Raw genomic sequence first — 14,763 nt, 5'->3', positions numbered from 1 at the left:
AAACACAAGGTCCTGACAATAACGGGCTGGGTTTCCAGCCCCTTTGAAAAGTCCTGCACCTGCTTTAGCTTCCCTGCTGCCCCATCAAGATGCCAGGCCACCTCATCCGGGAGCCATTCATCGTATTCGGTGTCCCCACGGCACCCCTACATACAGCGACCTCTCTCCCCATCTTCAGGTCTTTCCCAATCCTTACCTTCTGCACAAGGCCCCATATACCACACCCGGTCCCACACTTTGGATCCTGCTTATCCTGTTCTGCGTCATTTCCTCCTCATAGAAATCATCGCTTTCTAACAAACTACGTAATTTACTTATTCCCCGTGTCGATACTCTGCGTTCTCATTTGCTGCTGCTGGAATGTAGGTTCCTTGAGGGCGGGGATTGTGTCTGTTTTCTTTCCTGCCCTCTCCCAAGCACACACGACAGCACACGGCTTACAACAGGCACACAAAGCGTCTCAGATGCATTAAAGAATAACCTACGGATGGGGAGACTGGGTGGCTCAGTCGGTTAAGCCTCTGACTTTGGCTCAGGTCACGATCATCTCACGGTTTGTGGGTTCGAGCCCTGCATTGGGCTCTGTGCTGACAGCTCAGAGCCTGAAGCCTGCTTTGGTATCTGTGTCTCCCTCTCTCTCTGCCCCTCCCCTGCTTGCTCGCTCTCTCTCTCTCTCTCAAAAATAAATAAACATTAAAAAAAATAGCCCATAGATACACAAATGTAACTGGGGCACCTCAGGAGAGTTACATAAAGGACAAGGTTGACTTGGAGGAGGAAGGGACGGAGGAACGGAGGGAGAGGTTATCTACACAGCCTGATTAGAGGCTGGGGCATGGAGACTGCAAGGTGGGGGAAAGAATAACCATAAATTGGCTCATGTTACTTCCCAGAAAGGCCCTGGGGGTTGATAGGTAGGGTCTTACCTTCTATGCCTCCCAGTCTCCTAAACTCAACCTAGTGTCTGAGGGGAAGGACTTCCAAGGATTGTAGTTAGAGCAACACCAGAGAATCAATATTCTATTGCACCTTTTGTGACTCATAGTTTTATCTGCAGATACGATGGGGCAATGTAGGTGATGCATGTATTGCCAGGGTCTGGTGTAGAGCGGGTGATGGTCACTCCACCAACATTTATTCTGCTGAATAAGTCAGAGCTTTTTCTTTTTAATTGAAATTAGAATCTTTGAACACACATGATACTCCTTTGACATTGCATGGTGACATGATTTATGAGCCAGACACAAAACCATTTGCTTTACTTTAGAATTACACATATTTTTTAAGACCCACAAAAAAAAAAAAAAACCAACCAACCAAAAAAAAAAAAAAAAAAAAAAAGTTTTTGTGTTGATTGATTATTGACCTTATTAACTTGGTCTGGTATCTGTTGGCAATAATTTGAATTTCTCTAGCCCCGTTGGCACTTTCAGACTACAAGGTATTCTAAAAATTAATCCAGCCTTGAAGAAATGAGCTTTTGCACCAGTCAGAATATTGAAAAGAATGTGTCACTGGGCTCTGAAAAACCACTGGAATAGAGGGATTCTCGAGATAATCTAAACAAAAGGGATGTTATTGGAATGGGAAATGGTGCCCCTACTTTCTAGGTATAACGCTAAAGCCAAATAAAAATACTGTTTACTTGTTCAACGCTTCTCTGACATTATTTTGAAGTCAGAGGTCCTATAGGGTATTCAATAAAACATGACTTTCCTACCGCAGCACAGAAAAGCTAAAAGTAAATCATGGTACCAAGATCTACCACTTAGTAAAATAAATAAGATTTAGGTATTTGTCAACAGCCTCAATCCTGTTAATCAAGTGGATTAGAACAACCCCCTGCTTTGAATGTTCAGACTTTCCATCCACCCACCTGCCAGAGTAAATGAGTATGCCAGTCACTTTTGGCTCAAACCTAAGTTATCGCTTTGAACATGCACATTTATAGACGTCTTCAAACTATAACTCTGATGACTTCAAATACATAGCTTTGATATCTTTACAACTTTGTTACATTTTCTGATTAAATTTTAAAGCAGACTTTTAATGTGAGGCCCAATCCTGTCATTCTGAGTTTCCACTGTTATACTCCCATGTTAAGTACTGGATGAAAGAATTAGCTCCAAGCAGAACTTCTATAACATGGAAGTAGATAAACCGCCATACTGCTTGTCCACATTGATAGACCTCTTACTAGATCCAAGGTGTTGAAATGGTCAATAATAAAAGGAAACCTATGAAACAGTGCTGGAATCACTAGGCTTCAGCTCAGTCCAGATTTTGTGCCCTGTTTTACCACTGCTTCCTTAAAATGGTGTGTGACAACATCTCTAAATGTGATGAGCTTGAATTTTCCCATCTTTAAAGTGTAGATACTAATACAGCCCCGTGGTGGGCATGAAATAAGATGATGCATGTAAAACAGATTACGTCTGCGTGCTTAATAAATGGTAGCTATTAATTTTATAAGAAAGCTTTGCTTTAACAGCTAGTCATTATACAGCTATGTGTGAATTGAACTTAGAAGATGCTCACAGATGAGTTGAGAAGTTAACTGATTTTTCATTTTATATTGACATTTCTATTTTCCATGATGCTCAGCTATGGTAATACAGATTTAAAAAAAGAAACTGATTCAGTGTTTCAGCTCAAATTACAGAGGTCTTAGGTATTTATGAAAAAAAAAAAAAAGCCAAACATGAGTCATATGAGTTCAAGATATTTTTTTTTTAAAAGATAGAACTTTATTGTTTTGCTACCTTTGTGTCTTAGAAGTTCTAGGAGGCTGGTAAAAGCTAAATTCATAACCTTCGCAGGTTAATTTGAGTATAAAATATTCCTCATTTCTGAATGTGGCCTCTTGGACCTAGAAGTATAGTCAGATGTAAGGATAAAAGACGGTGTGTAATATAGTTGCTTGCTTCCAAAGAATTCAAAATTGAGTGCATTCTACCACAATCACTGTATCATGGTCAAAGAGAAGACAGATGAGAAGGAGAAAAATAGTTCCTTTCAAGAATGGGATGCTTTTGAGAAAAAAAAAAAAATCTACATCTACATAGTGAAATCACAGCTTCCATTTTATCTCTTAATAAAATAAAATTAGATTAAAAAACAATCTAACAATATTTCCTATGCTGACAACACCCAGTGTTTCAAACATCACATAATGAATGTTCGTAGGTAATGAAAAAATATGCAGTATTATGTATATGTGATAAATGCATGTGTGTATGATTTTTTTCTAATAAATTAAAAATCATTTTTAGATATTCCCTCGCATATCCTTGCATCTTTCTTTCAGGGAAATAGAACAGACCAGTACATTTAAAGAACAGTGATCCTGGGGTGCCTGGGTGGCTCAGTGGGTTAAGGGTCCGACCTCGGCTGAGGTCATGATCTCACGGTCTGTGAGTTTGAGCCCCGCGTTGGGCTCTGTGCTGGCAGCTCAGAGCCTGGAGCCTACTTCAGATTCTCTCTCTCTCTCTCTCTCTCTCTCTCTCTCTCTCTCTCTCTCCTCTCTCTCTGCTCCTTCCCTGCTCACGTTCTCACTCTCTCAAAAATAAATAAACATTAAAAAAAATCAAGTACCACAAGGGTCACACACTGCACCACAACAGGGGGAGCCGGCCAATCTTCTCAGTGGAATGTTTTATTTACCCCTCCCTTTTATTCACATACCCTGTGCTTGGCATCCCCAAGAAGGTAAAAGTCACAAAGCCACTGACGGACAAGGGTGTTGCCTGCAGGAGGTAATCGTATTTTTAACATATTGCCAGGGCAATAATTTAAGAATTGAAATGCACTGAGACTTTTCAGTTCATGCTTCTCTGTGTCCATGTCACTGAAAATCAGCATCTCCCGGTGACTATACCACATGCCATTCTGGCTCGCCTTACCTCCTACCTGTCTGCAGACATTTCCAGAGGGCCACCGGGATGGCTAGGGGCTGCTGATAAAAGAGGAAAATGGCCCTGCCCTCAGGTTGCTTTCAGTTTTTAGGTGGAAAGATCCACGGATGCGTAGTAACGATAAATTGATAACAGAGATGGATGGGTTTGGTCGTTGGAAGCCCCCAGATGGGTAGTGCAGCTGGGGAACTGTTCCAGGCGGAGGTAACGGGGTACGGAGGTCCCGAGCGTTAGTGCAGAAAGGATGACATGAAGCTCATCAGCTTAAAGGGCTACTTTGAAGGTGGCCGGTTCTTCATTCCAGGACCAAACATGCAGAGATTACAGTAAGTTTAAAGTAGCTGAAGAGAAGAGAGCCCTCCAATCAATACATTAATTCTGGTGGGCTGATCAACTAAAGCCTGCACCCCCAAATTAACATGTAAATAACGCTTACATCTCGCGTGAAAAACAAATTCAGGTGAGGAGCTAGTTCTCTTTACCAAGAGCTGATCTCAACTGCACCTGATGAATTTGTGCTGTGAAACGACAGGAGAAAGTGCGGGGCTTTAAAGAAACAATTATAGGCACATTTCAAAATCAAACCTGACAACGTGTAACCACTCCTAAACTAATCACAGTTATCTACAGAAGAGTTCCGTGTACTTGATTATGCATTAATACTATGTTCCTTGATACGATTATGCCCAAGGAATAATTTCATGCTTTTTTTTTTTTTTTTTAGGAGAAAAAATTGGTTCCAGGTGCACTCACAAACTCGGAGTGTCTGTCATATTTATATCCCATATAGACACAGAAATAGTAACGAGACACACATTCACATAGATGAGCCTGTACAAAGTAGACAGCAGGAGTGATCCACAGACATTCCTCAAGAAAATATCTACAATTCGGTGTTACTTGATAATGGTATTTGATCATTCATTTCCTTCACTCACAGCCCTGAAGGCATCTTTCCTAACTTTCCCAAGTTACCGGGCATGCCCGAAGAGGGGAGGAGGGAACGCGGTGGCCAGCTCGCAGCCCTGCTCCCCACCTGCTCCCGTGGAACCCCCGTTCCCACACGTACCTGGCTGAAGCCGTGGGCCGCACCTCGGGCTTGCGCGCCTCGGGCAGGGAGCTGCGAAGGGGCCGTGTCACCCAGGGCCAGGGTCTGGTTGCTATGGTAGCTGGCCGGATACTGGAAGGACCCTTCAGGTTTGGAATTGAGCTGAAGTGCACTCTGGGAGAGCAGGCTGGGCCCTGCATTGAAAGTCATTTAGAGCAGTAAGTGACAGCCTCAGTGAAGCAGAAATGACATGTATTATTTATTGAGAGTAGCCTAGAATTATCACACGCGCATGATTCCAGCCATCTATGCTTTGAATTCTGAGAACTAAAATGACCATATAATTTGACTCCAGTTCTTAAATGAGATTTTTCTTTTTTGGCGGTTTAAAAGTTCTCAAAAGAGTAGAGTTTTTTCAAGTGATCTCATCCTGACCTACATAGAGACATTTCTTATGAGACAAATTAGTTAATCAAGGAGTTATTTTTGGATTACACAATATCAGAAACATTTGAAATAATTTAAAAGTCTACCTTTTGGCTCATGTTAATTGTGTTAATATAATTCTATCTCCTACTTAATTATCAGGATGCTGAAGTGCTCGAAACCTTCCAAGCAGTGGCAAATTGCGCTGTATAAATAGTGATGTAATACCTCAGTGCCTGAAGGGTAGACAGTGTTTAAAATATTAACAGGTCTTCAAACAATGCAGAATTCACCCTGATCTCACAGAATAAGCAGCCACTGGCTGGTTATCTTTGCCATCGCAGCCGTGTGCAGAACAATGAGAAGATACAGTGCTCAAATTGGTGTTGCTGATGTGGCTGATATTACAAGTGATGGAGATATGAGACTCAGTTCCTGGCTGTCCTATTTAATTATACTTTGTATGAGAAAGTGCGTTTTATTGTATTCCTTTCTATTTCAATGGGCTCCTTGTGAGAGTTTGCCCACTTTCTTTTTAAGCAAATGTCTTTAATCGAATGTTTTACCGACTCGTCTTGGGGGTTAAAAGAGCCTAAGCACACTTGTGCGTGTCTGAGAGGGGTTTGGGGTGAGGAGGGGGAGTTGGGTGGGAAGGAGGAGTTGGGTGGGAAGGACTTGGCAACACAAGCTTTCTCATGCTATCTGAACCACAGCGCAAAGTCTCTCCCTCTTTTGATAGAGCATAATTATATACACACAGACCACGCTGTAATCATCATCCACCCTTAATCGCCCTCTTTGGCTATTTTAGACAATAGTATCGTTCCTGATAAATGTGGCCAGATTTCAAGTTCCCTGCTTCTTTCTTTTCAAGAATATAACATGGCTTCATGTTTCGAATGAAACCACAGATTTGACACGCGATAGTATAAAAGTGATGTATATTTCTCAAAAAGCATCAGTTCCTATAATGTTTGCCATTTAAGAACTTCTTCCGCCTTCCTTCCCTCTAATTCTTTGGTGAGAACTCTAAACAATGCAAATATACCGTCTCATCATTGGATATTGAATAATAAGCCAATTCACGGACACAGGTAAGACCGGGTATTTTGAAATCTGGAAAAAAGTCAAGCAAGGATATAAAAATGCTCCCATCCAGTCCCAATTTCATCATGAAGGGCATAACAAAAGTACAATCGTAATCCTTTTTCTTGTAATTTAGAAAATAGAGTCCCAAGCAAACAGTATATACCAGATGGTGAAGATTGCAATAGCCTGCAAAAAAATCGTTTAATCCATACTGATGGTATTATAGGCCTAATCACCAGAAATACGATGTGTCTATGGGGAGTGCAGTCAGAGTTTCATTGTGGATGCCAGGAACATACTGTCCCCACTGCTGCTGTGGCAACTTCAAGGCACCGACAGAGTCAAGAGGCCCAGGTGAGGGGCAGACTGAGATACGAAAGAACCCTCGGAAGGAAGAAGAGCCAGGGTGATGGGGGCAGAGGCAGATGGGACTAAATGCAAGGAGAAGGAAGAAGAGGGAGGCATGGTGGGGAGGGGGACAGTTACAGACCGTAGCCAAAGGTGCTCCCCTTGGTCGCTACCCTACTGAAGATCACAGCTCAGCGGAGGAGAGTGAGCCACCGTGAGAGAGGGAAGGCCCTTTAAGATCAGTGGTCACCATTCTACTTGCCACTGGGGGGCTTCCCACAGAGACCTCCCTTGGTTACTTCTCTCTGCCCCGAGGTAATGGCTTGTCCTGGCCATACCCCCTCCCCCATGACAGTGCATCTCCAGGGCAGTGAAAGTTGAAACACCACAGTGCCCAGACCTTTGGAAACTTCAGTAAAAGTGAAACAAAACAAAATAAAATCTTTAATTTCATGTACACAGTGAAACAATCTATAAAGCAAGAGAACTGTGAGTCCCGGTTATTTGCCTTTGAGGAAGACTGAATGACTTTGCTCTGATGAACTTTCTTGCCTATGAAGTTAGCAAGTGAAACAATTCTGTAAATTCTGAAGAGATTCATAAAATCATCACCAGAAACCTACAAATGCCTTCCAGGCAGGATATTAAAGGTAGCAATTTAAAGTCCCTTTGCAAAGAAATTTCAATTAAAAATGTGATTTATGTGCTCCTGAAATACATATCACGTAATAATCAGATCTGCTCATCTTTTATAGAATCAGTGTTGTATTTGATCAATACTCAACGAAAACAAACCGAGATTCTCCATCTCATGACTTTGTTCACACATCTCAAGCATGAAACCTAGATGCACTCTGACAAAGGTAATTGCAACAATGAGCAATGTATCATAATATTACAGCACTGACATATCACCTGGCAAGGACGAAACAGTCAGCACAATAGCCGAAACGCTGTGTGCCTTTTAGAATGATTTTCCATTGCTCACTAGGTTTCAAATGAACAGCATTTATTCATTCCAATTTTAAACAGCAAAGTTATATGAGAAGATGAAAAAGGTTAAAATTATAGGATAATCCTTAATTACTTTATAATGGAAGTAAAATTTACATATAACTAACTATTGATTTGCTTTATTAACATTACTGTGCATTGAGGTAGAAAATACAAAATTTCCAGGGATTTCGAAAGCATTCACAGTTCTGGATTTTAAATTATGATTTGTTTTTTTTCTACAGAACTTTTTCCTTCATCAAGTCTTGCCTAGAGGCTCGGGCTAGAGGTAGTATTAGACCACAGTCCTGAGGATATGAAGCATTCTGCTGGGGGATAAGGACGATGTGAGAGGATTTCTTAGGGTGGGGGGTGGGGAGAGCCTGGGCTTTATTTTTTTTTTTTTAATTTTTTTTTCAACGTTTTTTATTTATTTTTGGGACAGAGAGAGACAGAGCATGAATGGGGGAGGGGCAGAGAGAGAGGGAGACACAGAATCGGAAACAGGCTCCAGGCTCCGAGCCATCAGCCCAGAGCCCGACACGGGGCTCGAACTCACGGACCGCGAGATCGTGACCTGGCTGATGTCGGACGCCTAACCGACTGTGCCACCCAGGCGCCCCGAGACTGGGCTTTAAAATTCCACCTAGGGAAATGGAATGTTGCCTTTAGGGCAATTAACTCTTCCAGAAGAAACCAAAACTATGAGCAACAGCGGATCTCCAAGTCTTAGTAGGTCACAGAAAGCAACAGCTACCCTCTGGTATGGGAAGCATATTTCCAGGGCATTGACTGTGACTTCTTTGACCATTCTGGACCTTCCCCAGGGTGGAATAGTCCTCAAAGCTGAGCCCAGGGGTCTGCTCAATATGACTCAGTTCGGGGGGACTGGGAAGAGGAGGTGAAATGATTACCTGGTAAATAGTTAAAATTCAAGATTATATGCATCCTTGATCTGATCAAGACACAATAATCCAACTGGACACAGGGGAGAAATTCCAAGGGAACTGCAGAATAGAGGGACATAAAACCTTCCATTGAACCTAGAAAGGTACCTGAAGCAATGCATCTTGAGTATAATACCAGTATCTCAATAATATCTCTGTGTGCTTTCACATACATGAATTGACTAGAGACCACATAGCAATCTGTGAAAACAACCGTCCTTGAATCTTTTTGATTATTCTCAGAAACGCAAACAGAGGTGTGGAGAGGCTGAAGGGTTGGTCAGCCAGTGTCATGCCCTTGGTAAAACGAAGATGGGACTCACATCCTCATCTTCTATCCCCACGTCTAGGGGTAGGTGCTGTTTAGTATCCAAGCAGTATTAAGTCCTATACACAAACTGATATTTTAAGGTTGAAAAATTCTTCCCTAAAGAGAAGCCAATTTGTTTGCAGGAGAAAGCTCTATGCCTCGGACTGTGGTACGCCCCCAAAGAACCTCTCCTTCGAGACTCCGGTATTGGCTGGGGAAGCTTGCTATCCACCGTCAGTGGGGCAGAGATCAGCCTAGGCAGGTAGAAAGCTTGAAAGGCTAATTTTGTACATAAAAATTCAGACTCACAGGTCGTATTAACACATATACTGTAATATATAGTCTGCTTTTTCCTAACTGAGCTAGAAATTCTCGAGTTTTCATGATTATATGCACTTATTCTGCACAGGTTTAAAGAGACTTCTGGAATTGTTCATTCTTGCCTTCTAAATATCGATCTCAGAAAACAGTAACCCTTAATTCAGCTACATACTTTGCAATAACACAGAAAAGGCCAGAGACCTGCAGTGCGTTTTTCCTAAGTCATTATGTAGGTCACAGTCATGCCAATGGGGTGGGTTCAAAAGAATCCAGAACTAGAACTCAGTAGACCTCCATGTTTATAAAAGCAGAGATGATGAGGATACTGATGTGTCAGTAATAGAAGCTAACCCTCACTGAGTACTTTCTAGGTTCTGGGGACGGTCCAGAACAGCTGACGTCGGTTAGCTCACTGAATCTTCACAAGGAGCCAGTGGGAAGGCACCTCCAACCATCCTGCTTGTGTGGACAGGACTGAGAGGGGCACTGAGGTCACCCAGGGCTGCCTGCAGGTGAGGCATCTGGCTTCAGAGCGTGTGTTCTTTTTTTTTTTTTTTTTTTTAATTTTTTTTCCAACGTTTATTTATTTTTGGGACAGAGAGAGACAGAGCATGAACGGGCGAGGGGCAGAGAGAGAGGGAGACACAGAATCGGAAACAGGCTCCAGGCTCTGAGCCATCAGCCCAGAGCCCGACGCGGGGCTCGAACTCACGGACCGCGAGATCGCGACCTGGCTGAAGTCGGACGCTTAACCGACTGCGCCACCCAGGCGCCCCCAGAGCGTGTGTTCTTAACACACTCCATTACTGTGTCTCTACAAATGTTAATCTTGGCAAATTTGAGCACCTAAGGAGACAATGGATGGGAAAATGTTTGCAAAAGCATAAACTCCTTTACAGATGTCCGTTTTCAGTTAGTCATTAGATCTAATCACATAGCCACGTGGTCTGATAATAACAAAACCTTGATTGGGATTTGTTTGTCCCGAAAACCTTATTCCAGTACTATCCCAGGTATCACTTGTTTCCCTTCAACACCTCGTGAGCTTTCATTTTACAAATGAGACATTCAAGGCATAGGTCATTAAAGTGGCCTGCTTAAAATTGAAAACAAACCCAAACAACACCTAGTCGTCAGAGCCAAGAGATGAGAAAGCAAAGGTTCTCTCTGTCCCCTCAACTTAAAATTCATTTCTCTGTCAATATCAAAACTCATCCTTAAAGTGATGTTTAAATGTTACCTCCTCCTTGCAGCCTGCCTTGATGCCTGATGGCTCAGAGAGAATTCATCCTACCCCCACCGGGTTGTTTTAACCCTCTGAGCAGCCTAGACTCTTGAGAAATTTTAAGTATTTGACAGGGAGATTTGTACAGTATCACAGAGCAATGGGTTCTCCAGACGGAGGGTAACAGGATGGAAGCAGAATTTTGAACTTTTTTTTTTAAATTTTTTTTAACATTTATTTAATTTCGAGACAGAGAGAGAGACAGAGCATGAGCAGGGGAGGGGCAGAGAGAGAGGGAGACACAGAATCCGCAGCAGGCTGCAGGCTCTGAGCTGTCAGCACAGCACCCGACGCGGGGCCTGAACCCACAAATTGCAAGATCATGACCTGAGCCGAAGTCGGACGCTCAACCGACTGAGCCACCCAGGTGCCCCTGAACTTTTTTTTTTAAGTTTAGTTATTTATTTTGAGAGAGAGAGACAGAGAGAGAGACACAGAGAGAGAGAGAGAGACAGAGAGAGAGAGAGAGAATGAGCAGGGGAGGGGCAGAGAGAGGGAGAGAGAGGATCCCAAGCAGGCTCCACATTGTCAGCACAGAGCCTAGAGCAGGGCTCAGTCCCGTGAACTGCAAGATCATGAAATGAGCCGAAACCAAGAGGTGCACGCTTCATGGACTGAACCACTCAGGCGCCCCAGAATTCTGAACATTTACCATGAAGGCAGCAGGACACTGCTTAGATACTGGAGAGACTAGGACCGGGAATTTCCTGCAGTGCAGAGAAAGAAAACCCGCTGGAATTGAGGAAGGGAGAGAGAGGTGCACAGCTGGGAGACGTTTTGAAAGAAAAGCTCACGGGGACTTAGTGACGAAGAGGGCAGGAGTGAAGCCGAGACAAAATGACTCCACCGTGTAGCTGACTGCGAGCACTGCAGTGGGGGCCCGGGAGGTTCGCACAGAGCAGAGTAAGTCTTTCCAGAAAAGCGAGCAGACAGTAATGCACTGGCGTAATCACGCACGTACCTTCTGAATCTGTAAGTTCTAAGGTGATTTATCGGGAGTTCTAATTCTGGTCTGCTTTACTTGAGCACCTGTCCCAGAATACAACACACACTCACAGGTGAGGGTGGGAAAGCCAAAACTCCCAACGACGTGGCATTCCCAAGCAGAGAAATTAGTGGGTATGTTTTATGGAAGGATGGGCTTATTTTTTTTTTTTTCGTCTTTTTTTTTTTTTTTTTTCAACGTTTTTTTTTTTTTGTTTTTTTTTTTTATTTTTGGGACAGAGAGAGACAGAGCATGAACGGGGGAGGGGCAGAGAGAGAGGGAGACACAGAATCCGAAACAGGCTCCAGGCTCCGAGCCATCAGCCCAGAGCCCGACGCGGGGCTCGAACTCACGGAACGTGAGATCGTGACCTGGCTGAAGTCGGACGCTTAACCGACTGCGCCACCCAGGCGCCCCTTAATTTTTAAATTACAGAGCAGAAGGAGATGGTGAGGATTTATGTAGTTAGAAAGGGACTCTGAGCTTGATTTTAGTACTGGCTCAAATATAACCTGGCAATTTCCAAGATCAAAGTTTGATTGCACGTGGGTGAGACTTGAGGACAGAGACGGAGCTACCAAAGTCATCAATAGTGGAAGTTGAAGCCACAAGAATGACAGTTTCTAGGAGCGCCTGGGTGGCCCAGTCGGTTAGGCATCTGACTCTTGATTTCAGCTCAGGTCGTGATCTCATCATTCCTGAGATCGAGCCCCATGGTGGGCCCTGTGCTGACAGCATGTTGTCTACTTGGGATTCTCTCTCTCCCTCTCTCTCTGCCCCTTCTCTGCTCGCTCTCGCTCTCTCTCTCTCTCAAAATAAATAAATACACTTAGGGGGAAAAAAAGACAAGGTTTCTAAGGGGTGATTATCAATTTAACTCCAAAGGGTCATTTTTACCATTAAAAACAAAGCGTTACTAACAAGAATGCACTAAAATAAACCATTAGAATTAGGCAATGCCTCAGACAGGCACTCCATGAATGTTCTGTTGAGGCTGTTAATTCCGGATTATCAAAGGAATAATAAACATGCAAACTGAGACAGACCCTTTCAGGACTGGACACCTGACTTTGGCAGCTTTGTTTAGATTTACGTTTGTCAGGAAGTTTAGAAACATTTACTCTTAGGCTAAATTGAGTCTGTCAAAATGATATAAAAACTTATCTTTACATAGACCATGAAGGATAACGCCACCAAGATTCACATACATCTATAACTGACAGAATATGCATTCATTTCTACCCTCTCATTCTCCAGTCTTTCTGGGAGGTTAAGACGGATTTGAAGGTTAAGTGTTATTGTGCTTTAAATGAGCGTAAACTCTCAGAGCCACATCAACTGAAGAGAAAGAGAACATCTTTCTTTATAAAAAAAATGTTGACCAAGAATAGAGGAAATAGTTGGTGGAAATTATATAGACATATACAAATGGGCTGTTATAAATCACAAAATCAATGAGAAGTTGTCAATTATTTGTAAGATTATCAAATTGATTTTAATAAGCTCATAGCATTTTGGTCATATCTAACTGCAAGTTAACTTTAGAGTACAAATATTGACTTTTATTTAAATCGAACTACTAATCAGTTTCATTTAGAGTGGCCATTTCTTCTTTGTGAATTCTGGAAAACTTGTCAGCTTAAGCTTACTTGGAATACAGGTGGCTCGTGGTGTGTTAAACTAGTTATTTTCTTCTAATCTTCACTAGTAACTCTCAAAGCTCAACTGTAGGCATTTCACTGAGGAATTTCCCTGAAAAATGGTAGTTAAGCCCATCCACTATTCCTAGAATTAACCAAAGAAAAAAGCTCGAGAAGCTTGTTATGCAAGGAAGCTCCGAGTGATGTGGAATTATTCCGAGGACAGGTGTGTTTCTACACTTGATTTTTAAGTCTGTCTGCAGAATGTCAAGTTTGTCTGGGCAGCTGCTTTCAGTGTGCAATGCTTTAGGTGAAAATTACAACTCTAGTGGTCCCAGGATTAGAGAAGTACTCATTTAGTTTTTAAACTGATTTAGATTCAACCAATGCTATTGTCCTAATCAGTGGGCTTTTTCAAGTTTTCCTATTGTATATGGATAAAGAGAAGGTCGGTGATGGACTCACACTTATGCAACAACTCAGTTTCTTTACAGCTGTAACCAATAGAGGGGAATTAACAAAATGACATTTACCACAAAATGAACTTCAAATGTATAACTTTAGTTTAAAATGTATCGCTCAAGAATTTTATTATGCATGGGATTTTACATGATGTTATAATCATAGAACAGTATTTTTTTATAGCTCATTACAATTCCCAACTATTTCCTTGTAAAGTTTTATCTTCAGATTATTTACCATTTAAAAAACTTAATGTAGCACACAGAGGAAAAGCATTATATATATTTCTTCATAAATTAATTGCCTAAAGATAATAGATCCATATTTCTTATTATCAAGAATTGTGAAAAGAAATAGAAAATTAATAGAAACCAGTTTAGCAGGAAACAAAATTTAAAAGCTAAATGCTGAAAACTAATTTATTTATGGAGTATACTAACTTAAAGAACCAGTGTGTGATTTGCCACAAATCACAGACTTTTCCCTTAGAAATCTGCAGGGCTTGGCTGTGCATTCCGTTCAGGTCCCTAATCCAACATCTTCTCCCAACGGAGGTCTTCCTGGCCCTTTGATCATTCTTTCAAAACTGGAGCAGTTCTCATAACACTTTCATGCTTCTAAAAAATCACTGAGGACTGCAAAGAGCTTTTATTTATATGGGTGATAGAGAATGCTATTCACTGTATTAAAACCGAAAGATCTTTGAAACAGATGACAATGATGCCATCGCGCACCATGTAGCCTCTGGAAAACCCCTGTGACGTGGCTCCGGTGAGACGCCTTCACCCTCACTGGGCGAGAATGAGCATGCAAAAGCAAATAACATCGTAGGATTTTTGTGAAAACTCATGCCTTTGCAGCCCCCCTGAAAGGGTCTCGGGACCCTTCACGATGCCCAAGTACGCTTTGAGAACCCTATTCTACTCCACGTCTTACTTTTTTTTTTTTTTTTTTTTTTTTTTTGTAGCCATTATCTACTTGACCTTATAGTATTC

At 42.1% G+C, this 14,763-nt stretch overlaps 1 protein-coding gene across 1 annotated transcript in view; it reads right to left on the bottom strand.

Moving 5' to 3' along the window:
- Positions 1 to 14,763, bottom strand: part of CTNND2 (catenin delta 2) — a 946,486-nt gene that overhangs the window by 412,151 nt on the left and 519,572 nt on the right. Inside the window, 1 exon segment of the mRNA XM_030332482.1 lies at positions 4,984 to 5,156. Coding sequence (XP_030188342.1) covers positions 4,984 to 5,156 — 173 coding nt within the window.

Source organism: Lynx canadensis, chromosome A1 (assembly GCF_007474595.2).
Source record: "Lynx canadensis isolate LIC74 chromosome A1, mLynCan4.pri.v2, whole genome shotgun sequence".
Classification (NCBI taxonomy): domain Eukaryota; kingdom Metazoa; phylum Chordata; class Mammalia; order Carnivora; family Felidae; genus Lynx; species Lynx canadensis.
The sequence above is the reverse complement of the archived record's forward strand: the minus strand, read 5'-3'. Positions and strand labels throughout refer to the sequence as shown.